The following is a 24,379-nucleotide window of genomic DNA, read 5'->3' as shown; positions in this document are numbered from 1 at the left end:
ACTTACGTATACACTCACACACACGCGTGCATATACAGGATCTCAAACATATAGGATCACTCACTCACTCTCTCTCTCTCCCACCGAACAACTAGTGGCAGCAATAGCCTCCTAGTCTTCCAGCCCCCGCGGCCTCGAGGAAGGAGTCCCATTGGCCGCAGGGGCTGACGTTGCTCCAGACCGATGCCGCAGCACTTGTACCTGGCATGGTCCCTTCTTCCTACGGGCACCACTTCCTCTTCCAGGCCATGGGGGGAGGAGGGCAGCAAGAAGAGACCATGCTGGTGCCGCTGGCTCCAGCTCTCCTGCCGCGATCCGCCCAGGCTATATCAGCAGTTCAAGTCCAGACGGAGGAAGGGTTCTCATCTTGCTGGGGCAGCGGGAGGCCAGGAAGTGTGGCGACAGGAGAATCAGGGGGTTATGATGGAGGCGCTCAGATACCTGAACAGGCATTTTTCATTCGAAAGGAAGTTGTAAAACAAGAGGTCATGAGTGGGAGGGGGAGGATGAGTGAGGCTAGCAGAGAGCACTAGTGGCTACTGGTCACTGCCACGTGTCCCAGGTTTCCAGAAGAAAGGCATGCAGAGGTGGCAGTGGTCTGGGGCAGCTCTCCTGCTCGCACCCCTCTCCCTGGCTGAGCAGCCCTGAGTTAGGGGAAGAAACATCACGCGGGGAGAAGAGAAGAGTTAGAAATTGTTTAACCTATCCTTTTCTCTAACAACCAAGTTCCACATTCCCTGTTATAATGTAATTTCTTGCTTCCATTGTTAACTGGTTTTTTCCCCCTAGTTCATTGTAAACCGGTACGATAAGACCTGGTCTTGAGCATCGGTATATTAAAAGAATTTAAATAAATAAATAAATAAATAAATAAGAGGGGCAGTCTCTGTTAATTTCTGGCTTTTCTATTGCCAGTTTTGAATTTGTGCAGGCAGTGAGCCTGACAAATAAACACCAGACAGTTGGCAACCTTGCTCCCTACAGAAACGCATCACATGATCATTGCCAGCATTATCCGGAGATTATCGCATGGTCTCCAGGCCAACACGGAAAACCTCCAGCAGGCTGATGCAATATTGGCGCGCTCGTGATCGAGCACCCGCTCTCCTAGTGCACGCCGATCCACCTCTCCGGGCACCCAATTCAATATTTAAACGGGCTGCCGCAGTAGAAAGGAGGTGCTAGGGGAAATTGTGCGCGTCCAAGCCCGGGTCAAACCCTGCGCTCAGCTGAGCATGCTCTGATGCATCGGCCTGCAGCTGGGCTGAGAGAGGTGTCATCTTCCTGGCTGCACGGGCAGCAACAAGGAGAAGGCGAGTCAGTCACGTGGCCAAAAGAAGGCCACCTCAGAAGAACAAGGAAGCAGAGATAGCAACAGCCCGCGCTGCCACAAGCAGAAGGAAGTTTTCTCTAAGTCACACAGGCCCAAGGGAGGAGGCTGCTGCATCACCCCATGGGCCTGAAGGAGGAGGAGGAGGAGGAGGAGCAAGCTGCTACTGCACCGGGAACCCAAAGGAGGAGGAGGAAGCTGCTGATCCTGGTGGGTTCAGGATGGGGACAGAGGATGAATGAGCATGTATGTGAGTGATAGTATGTATTGGGGGGAGAAAGAGAGACCAGAGAGTGTGAGTGAGCACATGTGTCTGGGCGAATGTGTGAGAGAATGTGAGTGAGCCTGGGTTATGTGTGAGTGAGCATGTGTGTGGAAGAGGGAGAGAAGTGAGTGAGCATGTGTATGAGAGAGTTTGTGTGTGGGAGAGAATGAGTATGAACGTGTATGAGAGAGAGCATGTGAGTTTCTGTATATATATATATATAACAGAGTCTGTGCAAATTAAGCCCCCACCCCACCCCACTAATCCATGACAATTTCAGGGTGACAGGTATGAATGTGATATCACTCTGCAGCGTTATATTACACTGTAAAATACAGGATGCTGCTCTCAGGAGTGTTGCGTTCAGACTGGCTAACCCACGTCATGACCCGCAGCACAGCATTGTGTCTCCTCTTTGCAGGATAAACCCAGTTTGCCCAAGATCTGTTTTCTTTACTTTTGTTTTCCTGTTGGCCTGGAAACTTTGAGTCAGGTCCTGCGGCAGCTCCTGATGGGATGAGTCACTTGGGCTAAAAGGGAGGGCAGGGCTGCTGAGCAGCCTCGGGGGAGGAGGTTATGAATACCCCTACAGACAAATGAAGGCGTTTGCTTCTGACGTTCCCACGGTGCTGGGTCGCTCCTGTTAAGAAAGATCTGCAGTGTGTGGCCAGGGCAGTGGCTGGAGAAAGCGATGCCCCGAGCTAGCCCTTCTCTCCCAGGCTCCTACGTGTGCAGGCTCAGAGACTCACGTAAAAGCTTGCTGTGGCCTATCTTGCCTGCCCCTTGCAAAAGTCTTCTGTGCACTCAAGCTGCAGGGGTTTGGGGCCTGAGCTAACTCCGGTCCTGCTGGCAGGAAGATGTGGCCAGACAGGTCCGACCTGCCGCTCCCTGAACAGCACTCAGACGCCGCCTTTGGGCTGTTGTTTCTGCTTCTCCTCGCAGAACTCGTTCACTTCACTTATTTAAAACAAATTGTCAGCGCTGCACTTTCAGCTGCTGCCCGATGGGAATAGGATAGGAAGGCCAGGATGTAGGATAGGAAGGCAACAAGAGTGCATGAAGATACCATGGGGAAAACACATTCTGATCTTCCCATTATATTCTGGATTTTAGAGTTTCACTTTCATTGTGATAAATGGAGCAAGTCCAGCACGCAACGGGGGAGAATTAGGGCAGCCGGCCTGTATAACCCCCGGAAAGGGCCTGGGGGGAGGCTTTCATAGCTTTTAAAACGGGTTTCTGGAATGACTCGTTTGGGTTTGTTGGCAGCGATTGTTGTTTATGGAAGAGGAAGAGAGGAAGGAAAGGTTTCTGGGGCCCAGAGCTCCTGAGACTGTACCCAGCGGGTAGAATGAGGGGGACAGTGCAGGGATTTCATTTCTCCTTCTCGGTGGCCCGCGCCTCTGGCTGGGATAAGCAGAAACTTCAGAGTAATTTGTCTGCAAGGCAATGTTATCCTTCGCAAGGGCCTGGAAATCACGCCCAGCACCACAGACTGCCTCAGGCTATTGTAAGCTGGCCCCCCGAGGGTCTTGGGTCAGGCCTCCCCCTTCCACAAAGCCAGTTGGGTTTTCAGGATATGCCTAATGGCTACGCAGGAGATAGATCTGCACGCACTGCCCCCACTGCATGCAAATCTGTCTCATGCACGTTCATTAGGGATGATCCTGAAATCCCCAGCTGGGTCCAAGGACAGGTTTGAGCAGCACTGGTTTGGCGCTTGCCTGGGGGGTGAGAGCTTCCAGACAAGTACCACATTTTCAGGCACCTGGTCCCTTTAACCTTGCTGTTTTTGACAACCTGTCGAAACCAAGCAGCCTTGTTTCCCACCCTAATAAAATGTCCCAAAGTAAAAACTTGTATCGTGACATTTCTGCGAGAGAAGTGATACTGTGGGAGTCCCCGCCCAGCGTTAAAGCCAGGGCAGGGTACGCTGCAGGGAGAGGGAGAATCATTATTCATCATCAAAGTAATGTAACTTCCTCATACTGTATTTCAGTTCAGCATCACTCCAGAGGTAACACTATATTATCCGTGTACTGGTGCTGTGGCAAGGGGAATACGGAAGGTTCCACTGCATAGGGAACACTTAGAGATGTTTAGGTAAATCTGAGTCTCCTCAGGGCAGTGCACACTCCTCCCTCTCCCTCCAGAGATGTGGCCTCAGTCCAGCAGGACTGCAATAAGTGAGGCCAGCACCTAGGAGTTTCTGTGCTGCATGTGGATGACACATCAGGCATGCTGGAGACCCGAGCCAGGATGGAACAGCCTGGAAAGCTGCCGCTAATTGTATGTTTGATGGAGGAGAATGGCAGCAGACCTGTGTTATTATCCATTATCCAATTAAAGGTGTGTACAGTGCCTGGAGCTACAGCTGTGAAAGATGAGGAACTAGGAGAAATATTAAACACTAAAGAAGAGTTTGGAAGAGAACCGTTGCTCGTTGGCAAGAGTATGGATAGGAATGAGATAAATACATCCGAAGCAGAAAGCCTGTGGGGGAGTCAGTTGGACAGTTAGATGACTGAGGGGTTAAAGGGGCACTTAGAGAAGATAAGGCCATCGTGGAAAGATTAAACAATTTCTTTGCTTTGGTGTTTACTGAAGATGATGTTGGGGAGGTACCCATTCCAGAGAAGGTTTTCATGGGTAATAATTCAGATGGATTGAACCAAATCACAGTGAACCTAGAAGATGTGGTAGGCCTGATTGACAAATTGAAGAGTAGTAAATCACCTGAAGGATCACCTGAAGGATCACCTGAAGTAAATCACCTGAAGGAACTCAAAAATGACATTTCAGATCTATTAGTAAAAATGTGTAACCTATCATTAAAATCATCCATTGTACCTGAAAACTGAAGGGTGGCCAATGTAAACCCAATATTTAAAAAGGGCTTCAGGGGAAATCCAAGAAACTACAGACCAGTTAGCATGATTTCAGTGCCAGGAAAAATAGTGGAGTGTTCTAAACATCAAAATCACAGATGTTAAGATGTTCACAAAGCTGGACCTCAGAGGAGCCTTATACATATCAAAGTTGATGATGAGTGGAAAATTGCATTTAACACTTGTGACAGACATTACGAATACTTAGTCAAGCCCGTTGGGCTTTGCAATGCTCCAGTAGTTTTCCAGAAAATAGTCAATGAGATCTTTTGTAACCTTATCTACACGTGTTGTCGAATATTTAGATGGCGTGTTGATTTGTTTCCCAAACTCTGAGCTCTCACCACGGAGATATCTGCATCATCCTATAAAGTCTACGAGAGAACAATCTTTATACCAAGTTGGAAAAAGGCCTTTTTGAACAGGAGGAACTTCTCTTCCTAGGACACTTAGTCTCCCGTGATGGATTCTGCATGGATCCTGCCAAGGTCAAAGCTATTAAGGACTGATCTCATCCCGAGGGGCTCCAACCTCTATAAAGGTTCTTGGGATTTGCTAATTATCATCATCAGTTTATCCCAAACTACTCACCCATGGCAGCTCCCCTTACTTGCAAGAGTGCCAATACCAGAGATTGGCCACTGAGGCTTTAGAAGCATTTTAAAAGTTAAAGAACACCTTTATAGTTGAACCTGTCTTTATCACCTGGATCCTGCATTACTTTTCGTCTTAGAAGTCAAAGCCTCTTCTTTGGGCATAGGGGCTGGCCTGACCCAGCACTCTGTAGAAGATGTCCTCTGGCCATGTTCCTTCTTTTCTAAGAAGTTTTCTCCCGTGGACAATTACAGTATCGAAGACAGAGAGCTTCTGGCCATCAAATTAGTTCTCGAAGAGTGGGGTCCCCTCCTTGAAGTTGCCCAACACCATGGTACAATATATACGGCCCACAAAAATCTCAAATACCTATATTTATTTATTTAAAAAACAATTAGCTGCCTATCAACACTTCTATGTGGTTTACAATTAAAACATCCATAAATAAAGCGCGTGTATGTCAAACCATCACAAACTATACATATGTTTACACAAAAAATCAGAATACAACAATCTAAGTGCTATTGCTTCAGATTTTACATTCAGCAATTACCCGAATGCCTGCTGAAAGAACACGGCTTTTACCATTTTCCTGAACTTCAAAAGCCCAGTTTCAATCTTCTAACATAGAACAATCTCTCTCTTGATTCATCCAAACTAATTACATTGAAAGATGGTACATCCAATAGTATGTGCAAGCTAGATAACAAAATTATGGGTTGGTACAATTTCAATACTGAATTAAAACTATTTGGGACCAATCCTTTAAATGCTCTTAAAGGCTAAAATTGCCATTTTGAATTTGATTCTCCAGACAACAGATAACCAATGATACTTTTTTTTAAAGTAAGGTGTCACATGTTGATTGATCGAAATTCCAGCCGAATTCTGAACATACTGGAGTGCGTATGTTGTATTTAAAGGCAGGCCAATGTATAATGCATTGTAATAATTGACTGTAGACTTTATTAAAGAATATATAATAGTTTTTAAGTCATTCTTCTCATTAAGGTAAGGACATAAACTTCTGAGCATTTGTATTTTAAAGTAAGAAGATCCCACAACTTGTTTTATTTGTGGATGGAAAGACAAGTTAGTATCTAGAATAATGCCCAGATTACATACTTCCTGTGAAATCATGATTTTCGTTCAGTTAATTAGCTTATGCTTGGGCATATTGCCTGATGGAAACCTTGACAAATAAAGCATCTCAGTCTTGAGCTTGCATCACGCTCAGCAGCTTAATACAAGGCAGGCCCATTGGTCCTTATTCTTTGCTCACTTTGATTTTGAATTGCAGTATCGCCCTGCACACAAGAACCATCAGCAGATGTTCTCTCTTGCTCCTTCCAGACGGAGGATGTTCCAGAACCTCCCAGATGCATCATCGACCCTGCCAGGATACTTTTGGCTACCAGGGTAACCATCCCTCTAGGGAAAATGGTCATATCCTCCAGACTCCATGAGAAAGTGTTGAAATGGGCCCATGACTTGTCGCAGGTCACCCTGGGTGGGTGTGAACCCTCAGATTGCTTCAGCGACACTACTGGTGACCCCAAATAAAGCAAGATCTCTGCGTCGTCCAGGTTCACCGGCCAACAATAGGTTCCTGCATGGCCGCGCCCTGCAGGTTGCATCAATCCTGCCTTGGCCCAAGGGTCCACAAATGCAATAGATGTCCTGCAGTCCTGCCTCTATTGCCCTGCTTTGCTTGTTCTGGTCCTCCGTCTCTTGTCTTTTCCCAGTCCTGTCTGCCTCGGCCTTATTCCTGACATTGACCACTGCCTTGGACACGGACTACTCGCCGCCTGCCACTGACCATTGCTTTGGCCCTGTATTGTGCTCTTCTCGCTGCCTGCCCTGACCTTTGGTCTGTACCTGGTGATTCTCTGACTGCTGCCTGCCTTGACCTAAGCTCAGCTCCAGATTCTGTCTTCGTCTTTGCCTTGTGGGACCATCATCTAAGTTCTGCTTGCCCCTGGAACCCAAGAGCTCAACCTGCGGGGAACGGGACTTATACAGATGATACCACAGCTCTGACCTAGCCCAGGGAGTATCTGCCAACTGTCAGCATGGACCTAGTGGGTTCACTTACTAGACTGCACCAACCATAAGAGTTCACTTCCATTTCAGTGACCAGGTGGTGACAAAGACAAAAGGGATGCTGGGTTGCATTGAGAGAGGTATAACCAGCAGGGTAAAGGAGGCAATAATGCCCCTGTACAGGTCTTTGGTGAGGCCTCACTTGGAGTACAGTTCTGGAGACCTTTTCTCAAAAAGGATAGAGACAGGATGGAAGCAGTCCAGAGAAAGGCAATCAAATGGTGTTGGCTCTGCAGTGAAAGACTTATGAGACTAGAGGACCTAAATATGTACAGCCTGGAGGAGAGGAGAGACATGATACAGGCTTTTATTTGTAAGGTATTAATAATACATGGTAATCAAACTTTTTCCAATGGAAAGGAAGCTGGAGAGCTAAGGGTCATGACATGAAACTCCAAGGGGAACGAAGTCAGAAAATATTTTTTCATGGAAAGGTTGGAGGATGCACAGAAGGCCCTCATGGAAGAGGTGGTGAAGACAAGAATGGTAATGGAATTCAAAAGGGTGTGAGATAAATAGAGAGGATCCCTAATGGTAGAGGATGAACATGAAGAAATGGGGTAACTTTTGGTGTAACATTTCTACTTGGAATTAACCTTTACAGAGAGGCGATGACTTGCTGGGCAGACTGGATGGACCATTTGAGCCTTTCTGCCATCATTTATTATGTTACGGTGTCTTTAGAAGAGTCGTATGAAGATGGTTCACCCCAGATCCCTGCTCTCAAGGTCTCAGAAGGGTCTACAACCCAGGAAAGCATCTGGGAGAGTGTCAGCCTTATATTCCAGTGCTGTAGCAGAGCCTTTTATAAAGGGAGGATTTCAATGGAGGGAGGAGTTAAGGGAAAGCAATGTTAGAGATAAGAGTTTTATAGTGGGGTTTAATGGAGATAGGAGCAGAGGAGCAGCTCATATAAGAGAGTAACAATAATGGGGTGGAGGTTGGTATTATAGTGGTGTTTGGAACTGATGTACTCCAGTCTTCTACCAGAAAAAGTGTTAAAATCAAAGGGATTGTAAATAATGGGGTGACCAGCCTTGTATCTGTGGTATAGCAGAGAGCCTTTTAGAGGGGGAAGAGATTATAATTGGATGCAATGCAGTCAGGAGTTTACATTCAGCAGTCTTACATGAAAGGAGGTGTGGTAAGGGGGGGGAGGTGTATAACCGCAGCTGTGCAGGCCTTGGAGAGGCTCCAGCTTGTTAGGAGGGGGTGACAGGGGGTTTCCTCACCATACCACATGTGCAAGTTGGATTTGCCATCGGCAGCATTGTACAGGAGCAGGTAGGAGTCTCCAGAGAAGAAGCAGCCGGTCTGCTCCTTGGGAAATGGCACCAGCTTCATCTTCTCCACGCGGAAGATGTGCAGCCCAGGCTTCTGTACACAGGGGTCAAACTGTGGCCCTCTAAGAGAAGAAGAGAACACAGATAAACCAGGAGGCACCAAGATTATCAGAGAGACAGAGAGAAGGAGGGAGCACAAATATCCAGGGAGGCACAGAGATTGTCCAGAAACTGAGAGGAGAGAGCTCAGATATCCAGGGAGGCAGAGACAGAAATAAGGAGGGAGCACAGATATCCAGGGAGGCACAGAGATTGTCCAGAGACTGAGAGGAGAGAGCTCAGATATCCAGGGAGGCAGAGACAGAAATAAGGAGGGAGCACAGATATCCAGGGAGGCACAGAGATTGTCCAGAGACTGAGAGGAGGGAGCACAGATATCCAGGGAGGCACAGAGACTGAGAGGAGGTAGCACAGATATCCAGGGAGGCAGAGACAGAAATAAGGAGGGAGCACAGATATCCAGGGAGGCACAGAGATTGTCCAGAGACTGAGAGGAGAGAGCTCAGATATCCAGGGAGGCAGAGACAGAAATAAGGAGGGAGCACAGATATCCAGGGAGGCACAGAGATTGTCCAGAGACTGAGAGGAGAGAGCTCAGATATCCAGGGAGGCAGAGACAGAAATAAGGAGGGAGCACAGATATCCAGGGAGGCACAGAGATTGTCCAGAGACTGAGAGGAGGGCGCTCAGATATCCAGGGAGGCAGAGACAGAAATAAGGAGGGAGCACAGATATCCAGGGAGGCACAGAGATTGTCCAGAGACTGAGAGGAGAGAGCTCAGATATCCAGGGAGGCACAGAGATTGTCCAGAGACTGAGAGGAGAGAGCTCAGATATCCAGGGAGGCAGAGACAGAAATAAGGAGGGAGCACAGATATCCAGGGAGGCACAGAGATTGTCCAGAGACTGAGAGGAGGGCGCTCAGATATCCAGGGAGGCAGAGACAGAAATAAGGAGGGAGCACAGATATCCAGGGAGGCACAGAGATTGTCCAGAGACTGAGAGGAGAGAGCTCAGATATCCAGGGAGGCAGAGACAGAAATAAGGAGGGAGCACAGATATCCAGGGAGGCACAGAGATTGTCCAGAGACTGAGAGGAGAGAGCTCAGATATCCAGGGAGGCAGAGACAGAAATAAGGAGGGAGCACAGATATCCAGGGAGGCACAGAGATTGTCCAGAGACTGAGAGGAGGGAGCACAGATATCCAGGGAGGCAGAGACAGAAATAAGGAGGGAGCACAGATATCCAGGGAGGCACAGAGATTGTCCAGAGACTGAGAGGAGGTAGCACAGATATCCAGGGAGGCACAGAGATTGTCCAGAGACTGAGAGGAGGTAGCACAGATATCCAGGGAGGCACAGAGATTGTCCAGAGACTGAGAGGAGGGAGCACAGATCGTCTTTTGTCTTCCATTTCATCGCTTTTCAACGTTTCCCCCTGATGTTAGGCGCACTGCCCACGTCAGCAGCTGACTTACGTTTTACAATCTGTACCGGACATCTTGAATGTGGTCCCTGTATAGAAAAGGAGAAGAAAGTTTAGTGCTTAAGAGTCGGAAGAGTGGAGAAAAAGCAAGAGAAATAAAACATATTCAGACGTGTGGATGCAGCTGAGGCTCTGCTCAGATTCTCACAGGACTTGAAGTCAAATCGAATGGATCAGTTTTTCTTCTCATCAAACCTTTAAGAGATCAGGCCCACAGACTCTTCCTGTGGGTTTTGCTTTCAAATGCTTTACTATAATATTATTTATACAGCTTCATGAATGTGAAAGAGAATTCGTGTGGTCACAATATGCCTGCCCCAAAGAGTTTACTCTCAGACACATGGTGCGTGATGGATGGGGGAAGGGATGGAACAGGGCAGGGTCTCCAGCTCTGGGTTCTAATCATCGCACCACCCTTACACTGAAGGCAGGTGAATTATTGTGTATGAATGCCGTATACTGTAAATAATAAGACAGTTCTGTCTCTCTCTCATGGTTTATTTCAGGGGGTCTATACATTTTATGACCTGCTATCAGCTTTCCTCTGTTTTGTAGCCCCCGGAGGCAGATGGCTTAGGAGCGACAGCACTGCAGCCACACCCTGCTTCTGGAATTTTATTTTCTTATACATATGCCACAAACCCCTTATTCCTCTCTCACTCGGGCTGCCCCTTCTGTTTTTTAATTCCTCATTTTTTCCAAAATCTTTTTTACTACAACGCAGGACTCTAGAATATATTTTCTCTCTCTGGTCTGTGACTCAGTGAGACCCAACGCCTCCCGTCACTCTGTCGTGTCTTGCGTGCCAACTGGCAAACCCCAGAAACCCACAGCTTCCTGAGAGCTCTCTGCTGGTAGATAATGTCGCTTTGCATTGAGTGCTCCTGCAGCACCAGTGTGGCAGTGACGGGTTTAGGGCAGGAAGGATGTGGTCTATAGGGCTGGCAGAGTAACCAGGGCACACGGCTGTTAGAATCCAGATCCTAATCCCACCAGTAGCACCAGCCTCTCATGTGACATTAAGCAAACTCAACAGGCCAATTTCCATTGGAAGCTGTGAGCAACTACATCAATCATATTATCATTGCTATCTTTACAGTGCTATGTACAAGGATAGCTCTGTGCAGATAATACATTATCGCCTGACATGTTTTCAGACCTGCTAGGAATCAGCAAAGGTAGGCGTGCAAACTCAGCAGGGTATTTATAACTCTGTTCACAGTGCACTGGTACTGCGATAATATTGGTATCCTCATTGGTTTAAGGTAGAGTTGGGTATTGCCAGCACAGCTATTACTTTAAGCCGATGTGGTTTACATTCGGCATGAATCTTCCAGGCTCTTTTCTGTTGGTGTTTTAGATGTTGGATTGCTTTCTAGACAAACAAACAATCTACACTCCGATTAGGGTTGTCAACTAGCTCCAGACTTTCAGGACAGGTTGATCCAGACCTGATTTTATACCCCTGCATGCAAGTACTTATAGTATTGATTTTCTTAAACACTGCAATAGGGAAATCAGAAAAAGTCCCAGCATGCAATGGGGAAAAGTCAAGACTGGCAACCCCCAACTCCAATGCCTCTACCATACGCCTCTCTGGTCTTATTCAAATCCAGTCTAAACCCACCATTTTGAGGCTGCTTTTAAATCTTAAAGCCTGATTATCCTACTCATAGCCTTAGTAATTTTAACTATTTTCTTAATAAATGACATTCCCAATGTCCCTCTTGCCCTGTATGTTTGTCTTGGTTACGCTGTAAGCTCTTCTGTATAGTGCTGCATATGTTGAGTAGTGCTACAGAAGTGATAAGTTGTAGTAGCAGAACCTCCGTCATAAGAAGAGAAGGTATTCTGGCTCTATTTCCTCAGGGAGTGTGGGCAGGTGCCTTCCTGGTGCTGGTGGGTACCAACAGCACCATGCCGGGTCCTAGTGATGTACTGACACCTGTACTGATGCTGGTGCTCCACTGATATTGTATTGGGCAGTTTCCCTTTGAAAATGTGCTCCCCGATGCACAGGTACAAAGTGTGTGTGCACACGTGCAACACTGCAGCAAACTAGTGAACAAGGCCATCTCTGTGTATTGATCATAGGTGTTTCCATTCTAAAATGTTACAGCCTCCAAATTCCCACAGTTCTATGAAGTCAGCATTAAGCTCACTGGAGGGGAGCCTGGCATTTTCCTTGTCATCGTATTCAAAAACTGCACTCTCATAGGGACAGTCACTCCCAAGGACTTTTACTTCACACTTTCCGTAGCAATAGTAATTGAGTACAGCAAACAGCTCCTGGACATTTGAATACAATTCAAATGAGTGCAAAAATATTTTCAACAATGTTGAACACTATCATCTTTTGCCGTTCCGTTCCTCGCCTTTTGAGGGCAGGCCGTCTGTCCTGGCACTCTGTATTTCCAATGAGAAACAACAGGCATGAAACCCAAAGGTGCTTCTTCACTGTAGACCTTAGTTGAACAGTCGGCTTCAAGGATCTCTTCACCTCTGGCGTTGTTCTCCTCCATTAGGAAGCTGACTGTCCACACGGATGCATTTCAATACTGAACAGCAGCATCCCGTAAAACAAAGAGGCACCCCCCTCTCCAAAGATCTCTGCACGTAGGGTCCTCTTGTTCTAATGAACATCTTTCTGCCACGACTGTAGGACTGTTCCCTCCTATAGCCCATAGGAGGGGCCTTAAGCTTCCTTCACTTGGGATCTGCTTTCATATTGTGCGCTAACTTACAGACCCAGTGTTTGGATCATTAAGATTTTATTTAGCTCTTTTCACCGGCTAGTGTTAGCTTCAACGTCAGATGTAGAAATAGACCATGACAGCAGATAAAGACCATGTGGCCCATCCAGTCTACGCATCCACAGCTCTGGCTCAGCTTTACAGTCCCATCCCATGTTCTCTTGAATTCTGATATGGTCCTCATCGCCACCTCCTCTACAAGGAGACTCTTCCATGCATCCATCACCCTTTCTTTAGAACATTGACCTGCTCCTTTCATTTCTCTGTCCAGGGAGGGATCCCTCTCCCTACTCCAAGGAAAATCCCTGTTCCCTTCATTAACTATAGAGAGGAGCTCTCTCCCCCCTCTCTCTTCCTTTGGCTTCCAGGGAAGACCAAGCACTTTCGCTCCTTACCGTTTCTCAATTGTAAGTCATCTTGAACACAGGTTTGGAAAGACAGGCAATCAAATCCGTAACCAAAATCAAAGCCCCTAATGGGCCACCAGACATCTCAGCAATGCAAATGAGTGTACGGTAATGTAAGTTATTATTTAATAATACCACAATTCCTTGTCACATTAAAGCGGCATACAATATGACACTAGTAAACAAATAGCAAAGTCTTTACAATATATCAGAAACACATAAAACCTAATCAATACCCAATTACTATAAATCACAATATAAGATACATTACAAATAGAATTGCAATTTAAAGCAGAATCAATAAGAACAAAAGTTTCCTCATAATAAATCAACAAAAATGTTAATACATTCCAATTCAAAGATACGAATAACTTAAATAACAGCACAGAAACAAAAAAAGAATTCATCTAGCCTCATCTGCTTGATTTTAAACAGCCAGGTTTTTACCCCTTTGTGAAATGTTTGAAAATTAGATTAAAGTCACAATTCAACAGGGATAGAATTCCAGAACAGTGGTGTTAAATAACTAAAGGAGGAGCGACATCTACTCTCGAGCCAGGTCCAGGAACGACAAATAACTCACGCTGATCAAAGCACAAAGCACGGGTAGAATTAAAAGCTGCTAGCAAGTCTGCTAAGCAGTGAGGACATCCCTTATTAAGACTTTTCGGACCCATGGTCTTTGAAGATTGAAGCACTTGTATGATTTGATTATAAGCATTCTTCTAATGCATTCATTGTACCATGTTAATTAGGTAGATCTACTGATAGATGTGTCTTTTTGATCATATAAGATGCGCCGTCGTTGGTATTCTAATGGCAACACTTATTTCGGTTCATAAGCATCAGGAAAGATACGGAGGGTTATCATACGGAAGCCTCAATAATGTGAGTTTTAGCCCCTTCATGCAAGGATTCAGGAGGTGCACATGGGAATGCTGTGCTTTACTTGCAGCTTGGATATATAGAGGGCCATATTCAAAAGATTTTAGCCATCTAACTCAGAAGTTAGCCAGCTAAATGAATATTTTGGCACATATCCGGTTAAATTCGAGCTGCCTAATAAGTTAGATGGCTAGAATTTAGCAGGCTAAGTTAGGGGCATTCCAAGGGAGGAAACTGGAAGGAGATGAGTTAGCCAGCTAACTACAATATTCAGAGTTAGCCGGATAACTTGTCGGCAAAGTCTGTTCGGGACAAAGGGCTGTCCTAAAGTTAGTGCGGTTTCACTATTGAATATACTTCCAAACAGGCCGATACAGTAAAAGTCGTGGCAGAGCCTGCTCTCCTGTGCGCGCGATTTAGTATGCAAATGAGGGCCCACGGTAAAAAGAGGCACTAGGGACACTAGCGCGTCTCTAGTGCCTCTTTTTTGACAGGAGCGGCGGCTGTCAGCGAGTTTGACAACCGATGCTCAATTTTGCCGGCGTCTGTTCTCAAGCCCGCTGACAATCACGGGTTCGGAAACCGGACGCCAGCAAAATTGAGCGTCTGGTTTTCAACCTGCGAGCTGATTTTAAATTTTCTTTTTTTTCTTTTTAATTATTTTTTACTTCTGAGACCTCCGACTTAATATCACCATGATATTAAGTCAGAGGGTGCACAGTTTTTACTGCTTTTCTGTGCACTTTCCCGGTGCCGGCAGAAATTAACGCCTACCTTTGGGTAGGCGCTAATTTCTGAAAGTAAATTGTGCGGCTTGGCTGCACATTTTACTTTCTGAATCTAGGTTCATTCCCAAAGTAGTGACTTTGACACGGGTCTATAGTGAACAATAGCTGACAGATCAAGACCTGGTTTCTTCGGTGTAGATGGGATTAAGGCCTCTTTTAATAATGGAGGTAACGCAGCTCGATATAAAGTGGTATTCATTATTGTGCATACGTACAGAGCAAGGCCTAACTCCTGTCCATTAACAAGAGAGAGGGAATCAGATCCAGTACTGAAGCAGAAGGGTCCACTTGCTGCCGAACGTTTTCAGCAGCCACTACTGATGTTTTCTTGAAAGGAAAGCCGAGAACGTACATCCTAATTTAAAGATGACAGATGTAAAAAGACCTGAAACTCTTGGAGAAACTCAAGAATCAGAATCTAATTTTAAATTTCAGACATTTTGTTCTGAAAATACCAACTTCTACTCTAGGATCTGGACTAAAACATCTACAGTCCTCAGTTAAAACAGTCACGAGATTCCAAACTTTAAGAAAAGAGCCTTATAATGAGTATCAGCCGCAGCCCTGCCGGGTGAGGAAGTGGCACTGAATATTCTCATTTCTTCCAGGCTGAGTCAGACCCAGACTCTCACTTAGCTCTGGCTGCGCTTTGTATTCATGGCTGGGGCGGCAACCACAGTCACACAGACAGTAACCCAGTGTGTAATCACATCCATGTATGCACACAGCAGGGATGTGCAGCCAGAAAGTATTTGTTTTTATTTCACTTGTGCTTATTTTTATTATTCGGTTTGTTTTCATTTTCTGTTCGTTTTTGTTTCAGTGAGCACTAACTCGATAATGAATGAAATTCATGCACATCCCTAGTATACAGAAAAGTCTTCCTCAAGTGGTTGAAATGCTTTCCATTTGAGATTCAAGCTCATTTTAAAAAGAATAAATGTGATACTTACACATACAGATCAGTTATGGAGACTCAGAAGCAGCACAGAGAGGAAAGGTGAAGGGAAATAAAGATGAGAACAGAGAAAAGAGACACTGAACAATAAAGACTAAAGTTATAGAACATGAGCCAGAAAGGAGATAATAAGGAAGGAAAGAGGCATTTGGTAAAAATGTTAATTTCATGCAGTATCATTTCTACTCTCTAAGCCTCTGAACATTCAGGATTATCTGATCGTAAATTCAAGGCAAGGTGTGACAAGATTATAAAGGAAAAAGGTGAAGCACATAATAGAAAGTAGGAAAAGGTGCTGGGCTGGACCTGGGGATGAGAAGGAATAGCCGCTGGGTTATCCTCTCTCCGACGTAGAGCTATGAGCCTGGCCTCAGGCAGCAGGGAGCTGGGAGCTCATCCTCAGGCTTGCAGAACATTAACACCCAGACCAGAGGACACAGACGGACATACAGACACCATACGAAAGCTACGGCCACTAAGGCACACCAGGATCCCGTCCCCTCCCAGAAAAACATCTTCAGTAAGCTGCTGACACCGACTTCAGAGATTAAAATCTCACCCACTCTTCAAGTCCTTCTGACTCTCGCGTCGCCTGATCTTTCTCGATTTTTCAGGCTTTCATTTTCTTTTCATTCATTTCCAGTTTTCTATCTTCCTTGTCTCTTGCCCATTATCCAGTCTGTTCTACATTTTTCCATCCTGACCCTTTCATCTCTTGCTGCATTCACTGCCTGTTTCCATTTTCTTTTTCTTTTGCTTCTCGTTCTCCTATTCCCCAGAGTTTACCAGACATTCTCTCTCTCACACACACACACACTCTCACACACACACACACTCATACACACACACACACACACACACACACACACACACTCACGCACACATACATACACATGCACACTCTCACACACACACACACACACACACACACACGTGTGACTCCTGTCTTCCTCACACACTCCCTCTGCTCTCCTCACACACATCCATCTTCCCTCATCTTCCTACACCTCGTCTTCTGTCGCTCCATCTCCCCCATCCTCATCTATCTCTCCACCCATCACGCCCTTATTTCACCCTCCTCTTTCCCTCCCTCATCTCTCTTCTCCTTCCCTATCATTGCCTTAGCTATTTTCCAGCCCCCACCTAATCTCTTTTTCCATCCCTTCCTCATTGTTCTCCTTCATTCATAACATAAAAACTGCTATATTGAGTCACACCATGGGTTACCAAGCCCAGGATCCTATCTCTGCAATGGTCAAATCAGGTTACAAGCACCTGGCAGTATCCCAAAGAATAGATCCAATCCTTCTTGCCTGATTAAAAAAATGTATGAACTTTTCCTCCAGGAACTTGCCCAAGCCTTTTTTAAACCCAGCTTTGCCAACTGCCTTAATTACATCCTCCAGCAATGAATTCTGCATCTTAATTATATGAGTGAAAAAAAAATTCTCAGATTTGTTTTAAATGTACTACTTAGTAACTTCATGAATGTCTTCTAGTCTTTTTAAACAACCGATTTGCATTTATCCATTCCACTCCACTCATGATTTTATAGACCTCTATCATATCCCACGTGAGCCAATTCTTCTCCAAGCTGAAGAGCCCTAACCTCTTTAACCTTTCCTCAAAGGGGAATCATCCCATTCACTTTTATCATTTTGGTTGCCCTTCTCTGTACCTTTCACTATATCGTTTTTGAACTGCAGCAACCAGAATCCCACAGGCCCATTTTTTAATGAAATGTCGGGGGGGGAGGGGGGGGGGTGTTGAAGAAGCTCCTTGGATGAACAGGCCATATATATTTTTAACAATCTTTTGGATGACTTCAGGGGGAGGGGGGAGATTGGGCACTGGGGTGGAAGATCAGGCAGGCAGGCTCGCTAGGATTTTTCACTGGGCCAGCACTGAACTGGCTATATAATCTGAATATATTATATAATTTGAATATATAATATATAATCTGAATATATAATATATAATTTGAATAGAGCCAGTTAAGCCTAAAGTTCTCGAGGTACATGTACCGGGATAGCAGTGACCCTGCTCTGAGGCATGTCCAGACATAGCTGAATAACTGAATATCGGAGTTAGCACGATAGCTAATCTGGCTAAGTTACGGTAACTCGAACAACTCCAATTTATGCAGGTTAATTGTATCCTGTTAATGACTCAGCCGCATAACATGAATCCAATCACGGGACCAGATATTTATACCACGGGGTCTGTCCAGCGAAGTCACAAGTTATCCAGAGAAAATCCGTTGAATACTGACTTCTTGAGGCCTCTCTCTGCAACCATTAATTCAGTGACTTCCAGGGGCACTTATCATAGGACGCCTACTAGATTAGCACCATTAATTCAGTGACTTCCAGGGGCACTTATCATAAGACGCCTACTAGATTAGCACCATTAATTCAGAGACTTCCAGGGGCACTTATCATAGGACACCTACTAGATTAGCACCATTAATTCAGAGACTTCCAGGGGCACTTATCATAGGACGCCTACTAGATTAGCACCATTAATTCAGTGACTTCCAGGGGCACTTATCATAGGACGCCTACTAGATTAGCACCATTAATTCAGTGACTTCCAGGAGCACTTATCATAGGACGCCTACTAGATTAGCACCATTAATTCAGTGACTTCCAGGGGCACTTATCATAGGATGCCTACCAGATTAGCACCATTAATTCAGTGACTTCCAGGAGCACTTATCATAGGACGCCTACTAGATTAGCACCATTAATTCAGTGACTTCCAGGAGCACTTATCATAGGACGCCTACTAGATTAGCACCATTAATTCAGTGACTTCCAGGGGCACTTATCATAGGACGCCTACTAGATTAGCACCATTAATTCAGTGACTTCCAGGAGCACTTATCATAGGACGCCTACTAGATTAGCACCATTAATTCAGTGACTTCCAGGGGCACTTATCATAGGATGCCTACCAGATTAGCACCATTAATTCAGTGACTTCCAGGAGCACTTATCATAGGACGCCTACTAGATTAGCACCATTAATTCAGTGACTTCCAGGAGCACTTATCATAGGACGCCTACTAGATTAGCACCATTAATTCAGAGACTTCCAGGGGCACTTATCATAGGACGCCTACTAGATTAGCACCATTAATTCAGTGACTTCCAGGGGCACTTATCATAGGATGCCTACTAGATTAGCACCATTAATTCAGTGACTTCCAGGGGCACTTATCACAGGACGCCTACCAGATTAGCACCATTAATTCAGTGACTTCCAGGGGCACTTATCATAGGACGCCTACTAGATTAGCACCATTAATTCAGAGACTTCCAGGAGCACTTATCATAGGACGCCTACTAGATTAGCACCATTAATTCAGTGACTTCCAGGGGCACTTATCATAGGACGCCTACTAGATTAGCACCATTAATTCAGAGACTTCCAGGGGCACTTATCATAGGACACCTACAAGATTAGCTGGCAGAGGGGTCCCCTGTTCTAATGCCTAGGGCTGAGCACTGTACAAAGACACCAGGCAGGCAATGCAACAGCCCCTGATGTGATGCGGGTCAGCCCAGCAGGGCTTGGACCATTGCATTCTGATTCCTTTTTTAAAATAGGAAAACCCCCAGAATGCAGTGGAAAGAAAGACGGATTCCTCAGTGAAAGCCGATCTAGGACTGCTGGCAATGCCTCCCATCTAAAAAGACACAAAATGATTCTGGTAACAGATGCATCCTCAGCTTGTAAAGCCCCATATGAAAGAGCTTGAGGCTGATCTCACATCTCTCAATGCAAACTGCACTTAAAAACACATTAAAAATGACAGAGTGTGCGCTGTCCAATCAGTTCCTTGTGTAGGTTTCACGGTCGTCTCCTCTTCCCCACCCACTCACTGTTACAACAGCTTAACCACAAACTAAACAAAAGGTTTCAAAGAGCACTAAATATAATACAGCTGTGGGTGGGTGCTCGTAACGACAGTAAAAGACGTACACAGACCAGTGCTTCATCATCTCCACCCAGGGGAGCAGAAAAATGGGGGGGCAGGATCTCCCCATGCCCAGACAGCAGCCATGAGAGCAGTGGGGTTTTGTCTAACCTGGCTGGAGGGAGATTTTATCTTCTACCTCGGGTCCTGTAGCCCCTAACACTACCTGCACACCCCACACTGGCGCGCACCCCTTCGGGTCTGACACAGAGCCACAGACCACGCCCTGGCACCATCCCCAGCTTTCCATAACAACACAAACTACGTCAAAGCCGAAGGTACCCGAAGCGGGCACAGAGCAGCGGTAGGAGAAAAGCAGAGGCTGACAGGACCTCCCCCTCCTCTGTGTCCATGCACTGGCGTAGCACAGGCACAGAGCAGCGGGAGGGAAGCAGAGGCTGACAGGACCTCCTCCTCCTCTGTGTCCATGCACTGGCGTAGCACAGGCGCAGAGCAGCGGGAGGGAAGCAGAGGCTGACAGGACCTTCTCCTCCTCTGTGTCCATGCACTGGCGTAGCATAGGCACAGAGCAGCGGGAGGGGAGAAGCAGAGGCCGACAGGACCTCCTCCTCCTCTGTGTCCATGCACTGGCGTAGCACAGGCACAGAGCAGCGGGAGGGGAGAAGCAGAGGCCGACAGGACCTCCTCCTTCTCCTCTGTGTCCATGCACTGGCGTAGCACAGGCACAGAGCAGCGGGAGGGGAGAAGCAGAGGCCGACAGGACCTCCTCCTCCTCTGTGTCCATGCACTGGCGTAGCACAGGCACAGAGCAGCGGGAGAGAAGCAGAGGCCGACAGGACCTCCTCCTCCTCCTCTGTGTCCATGCACTGGCGTAGCACAGGCACAGAGCAGCGGGAGGGGAGAAGCAGAGGCCGACAGGACCTCCTCCTCCTCTGTGTCCATGCACTGGCGTAGCACAGGCACAGAGCAGCGGGAGGAGAGAAGCAGAGGCCGACAGGACCTCCTCCTCCTCTGTGTCCATGCACTGGCGTAGCACAGGCACAGAGCAGCGGGAGGGGAGAAGCAGAGGCTGACAGGCCTCCTCTTCCTCTGTGTCCATGCACTGGCGTAGCACAGGCACAGAGCAGCGGGAGGAGAGAAGCAGAGGCTGACAGGTCCTCCTCCTCCTCTGTGTCCATGCACTGGCGTAGCACAGGCACAGAGCAGCGGGAGGGGAGAAGCAGAGGCCGACAGGACCTCCTCCTCCTCTGTGTCCATGCACTGGCATAGCACAGGCACAGAGCAGCGGGAGGGGAGAAGCAGAGGCCGACAGGACCTCCTCTGAGTCCATGCACTGGCGTAGCACAGGCACAGAGCAGCGGGAGGAGAGAAGCAGAGGCTGACAGGACCTCCTCCTCCTCCTCCTCTGTGTCCATGCACTGGCGTAGCACAGGCACAGAGCAGCGGGAGGAGAGAAGCAGAGGCCGACAGGACCTCCTCCTCCTCTGTGTCCATGCACTGGCGTAGCACAGGCACAGAGCAGCGGGAGGAGAGAAGCAGAGGCCGACAGGACCTCCTCCTCCTCCTCCTCTGTGTCCATGCACTGGCGTAGCACAGGCACAGAGCAGCGGGAGGAGAGAAGCAGAGGTCGACAGGATCTCCTCCTCCTCTGTGTCCATGCACTGGAGTAGCACAGCGTCCGTCTAACTCTGCTTCTCCTCACTTTTTACTGCTGCGGACAGAACAGGAAACACAAAATATGGTGGCATTAAAGACCCCTTACCCACCCTGTCTGCCCAGTGGCACTTTCACAGGTCTTACGGTAGCTGATCTGTGGCCTTCTCCCTCCCTCCCAGGCCTATGTGGGTAGCTGAGCATTAAAACATCGTGTACTTGATTTCAGTGCTTGGTTTTAATGCTCAGCTTTAAACATTCCTTCTGAAGCTCCCTTCTCATGATGGGACGAGCTTCATTCTGCCTCCTTATTGAAGCCTCCTAGATATCTGAATGTGTGGATCATATCGTCCAGTCCCCTTGATATGGCTGATGGTGCAGGCCATGCACCACGTTGGAGGCCTTCCCTCAAATGCTTTACCATCTCCAGAAGCGAGCACAGCGCTCAAGGTGGGTTCTGGCCCCTCCCCAGAAGATTTGCTTTCTCCAAGGTCTTCAGGGACCCCAGCAGCTGAGAGCTTTACACCCAGTCCTGCCTTCCAAATTCCTGAGGAATCGCACTGTAAGCTCTCCACAGAAGCGAGCTCCTTTGCCTAGTGCCTTTGTCTCACGATGGATATTCATTACAGTGCTGCGTGAGGAATCTGTTCACCGTGTAAAGGTGCTGGGTGCACTATATGTGCTGTGTGCACTATATGTGCTGGGTGCACTATATGTGTTGTGCAGCAGGTTTTCACCGTCCTTGGGCCACGTCCAACCAGTTAGATGTTCAGGATATCCACAATGAATATGCAGGAGATTGATTCAGTGCCTGCAGATCTCTCTCATGCATTCTCATTGTGAGTCTGGCCGGGTGTGTCCCAAGGAGAGGCTGAGAACCCCTGCTGCACACAACAGTAATAACAGGGTCTTTCTTCCCTGAACACTGTCCTCCAGCAAAGCTTTCCAGCACAGCCACTTTGAGGCAGCAGGACTGGTTCGACTGCTCAGAAAAACATCTCACCTGCTGCTTGCATCTGATACTTCCTCCTATGCCCCTATCCCTAGAGCTTCCTTTTTTGACTTATATTTCATTGGTCTCTACACAATTTTGGAATTCAAGGTGAGTATCTTCTATTACATAATTACACCCTTGTTTTACAAATCTCTCCTTCTAAGTCTGTGCTGTATCAGCGAGATGAGTGCATGGGGCTCCGAGGATGAGTTAGAGTCACTTTTCAGCAGTCTGGACTGGATTCATCCTGACATATACCTGCATGGGATTCTGGTGAAGATCCATCCTACAGCCGTCTGTGCTGTGCTTCTGCTTTACGTGTACCAGTACAATACCTGCATGGGGGTTCTGATGATGAACAGCACTGCTACACCCCCCTTACTTAACTTAAGGAGGAGGTGAAAATACCCTAACATCCCCTAGGAATTACATATTTTTTTTCAAAACTTCAAATCATTTTAATTACCACTAACTCAGCTAAATTAATCATTTCCATTTCCCCCAAATGCTCAGCTAACATGACTCCTAAAGGCTGCCGAATGTTAATTAGGAGGCAGGGATCTGCAATAAGCCAGGCCTGACTTCCTCATAACCTGCTTTCTGCACCTTGGGAGGTGGAGAGGATGGGGAAGATCTGAGCCCCCACTCTCCTCATACTGGCATAAGAACATAACAACTGCCATGTTGGGTCAGAGCAAGGTCCATCGAGCCCAGCGTCCTGTCTCCAAGCGTGGCCGATCCAGGTGCCAATTCCTGGCAGATCCCATGGATTAGATCCCTCTCAGGGCCAGCAGTAGCTCTCTTCAGTCTCCCTGGCTAATAATGCGTTATAGGATACATCACACCCACCCCTCCTTCTGCCCAAAACGCACAACTTCCCCGCTGGAAGGCAAACCAGACATTTCTAAATGTTTTCCACGCCAGCTACAAGAACAGGAATGAGGCAATTTCCTGCCCAAGCCGCAGCTGCTCCCTCTCTCTCAGATCTCAGCCCTCCATCTCTCTTGCCTCTCTTCTGACTGCTCTCCACCTCCTTTGCTCTCCCCTCGCCCGCTCTGTCTCTTCCTCCTGTTTCTGGTCTTCTCTGTGCATGAAATGTTTTTGCTTTCCTGTGAAACCTCTCGCCTTCACTGCTTGGCCATCTAAGGCTACACAGTTGCCAAGCGTGCAAAATATTATGCACAGGAGCAAATCTTCATGCCAGAACCAAGAGGAGGAGAATTAACTCCAGATATCTGGCCCTTTGTACAGCTGAGGACTGCGTATGTGGAGAAGGAGGAGGAGGCTCTGCACTGTAAGAAAAAAAAGTCCTGAATGCAACATTTCTGCCACTGACATCCCTTCCTTTTTTTTCTGGCTCGCTTGAGATCCGTTGTCTCTCTTACCTCTTCCTATGTCTCATCTCTCCTCTTCTAAAAACAACTGAAACATGATCCCTCACCTTTGTTCCTCTCAACTCCTCTTTCGTTTTTACAGTTACCGGCAGTTTATCTGTACAAAACTGCAACCAAGAGAGAGAGAGGAGGAGGAGGGGAAAAAAAGCCATTGCAGAGCAGAAAACCCAGCAGAGAAGGGAGCGCAGGAGCGAGCAGAATGCGGAAAAGCGCCGGGAGCAGGCGGATACTCACACTCACACAGGCCTGTCTGGGCTGCTGACACAGACTCTCTGCCACAGCTCTCCCTCCTGAGCAATTTAAAAGGCAGGTTTCCTGGGAGGGGCTGAGGCCAGCACTCAGCCAGGCCCCCTGGCTCCCTCCACCCCTTCTGCTCGGTGGCATCCTTTGAAAGCTTTTGGTATTTAGGCTTCTGCAGGGCTGGAGCCAGGTATCAGCCACAGAGCTATTGACAAAAAAAACAAATCAGGCACACCCTTACCCAGAGGCACACACACACACACACACACACTCACACACACACACACACAATCACAAACACACACACATGCACACACACTCACTAACTAGAATCTCTCACAAACAGAGAAAGGTA

At 47.1% G+C, this 24,379-nt stretch overlaps 1 protein-coding gene across 2 annotated transcripts in view; it reads right to left on the bottom strand.

The window, feature by feature from the left end:
- CAPG (capping actin protein, gelsolin like) overlaps positions 1-24,214 on the bottom strand; it is a 43,889-nt gene extending 19,675 nt beyond the window's left edge. The window contains exons 1-3 of one of the 2 annotated variants that reach the window (XM_029574717.1): positions 24,019-24,214; positions 10,002-10,038; positions 8,413-8,585 (exon numbers count right to left, since the gene is read on the bottom strand). In XM_029574717.1, the coding sequence (XP_029430577.1) occupies positions 8,413-8,585; positions 10,002-10,024 (196 nt within the window). In that variant the 5' untranslated portion in view covers positions 10,025-10,038; positions 24,019-24,214. The remainder of the gene's footprint in view (positions 1-8,412; positions 8,586-10,001; positions 10,039-24,018) is intronic. The other variant, XM_029574718.1, reaches the window with a different exon arrangement.
- Positions 24,215-24,379: the final 165 nt, after the last annotated feature.

This window comes from Rhinatrema bivittatum, chromosome 13 (assembly GCF_901001135.1).
Source record: "Rhinatrema bivittatum chromosome 13, aRhiBiv1.1, whole genome shotgun sequence".
Classification (NCBI taxonomy): domain Eukaryota; kingdom Metazoa; phylum Chordata; class Amphibia; order Gymnophiona; family Rhinatrematidae; genus Rhinatrema; species Rhinatrema bivittatum.
This window is presented reverse-complemented; position numbering and strand designations above follow the sequence as displayed.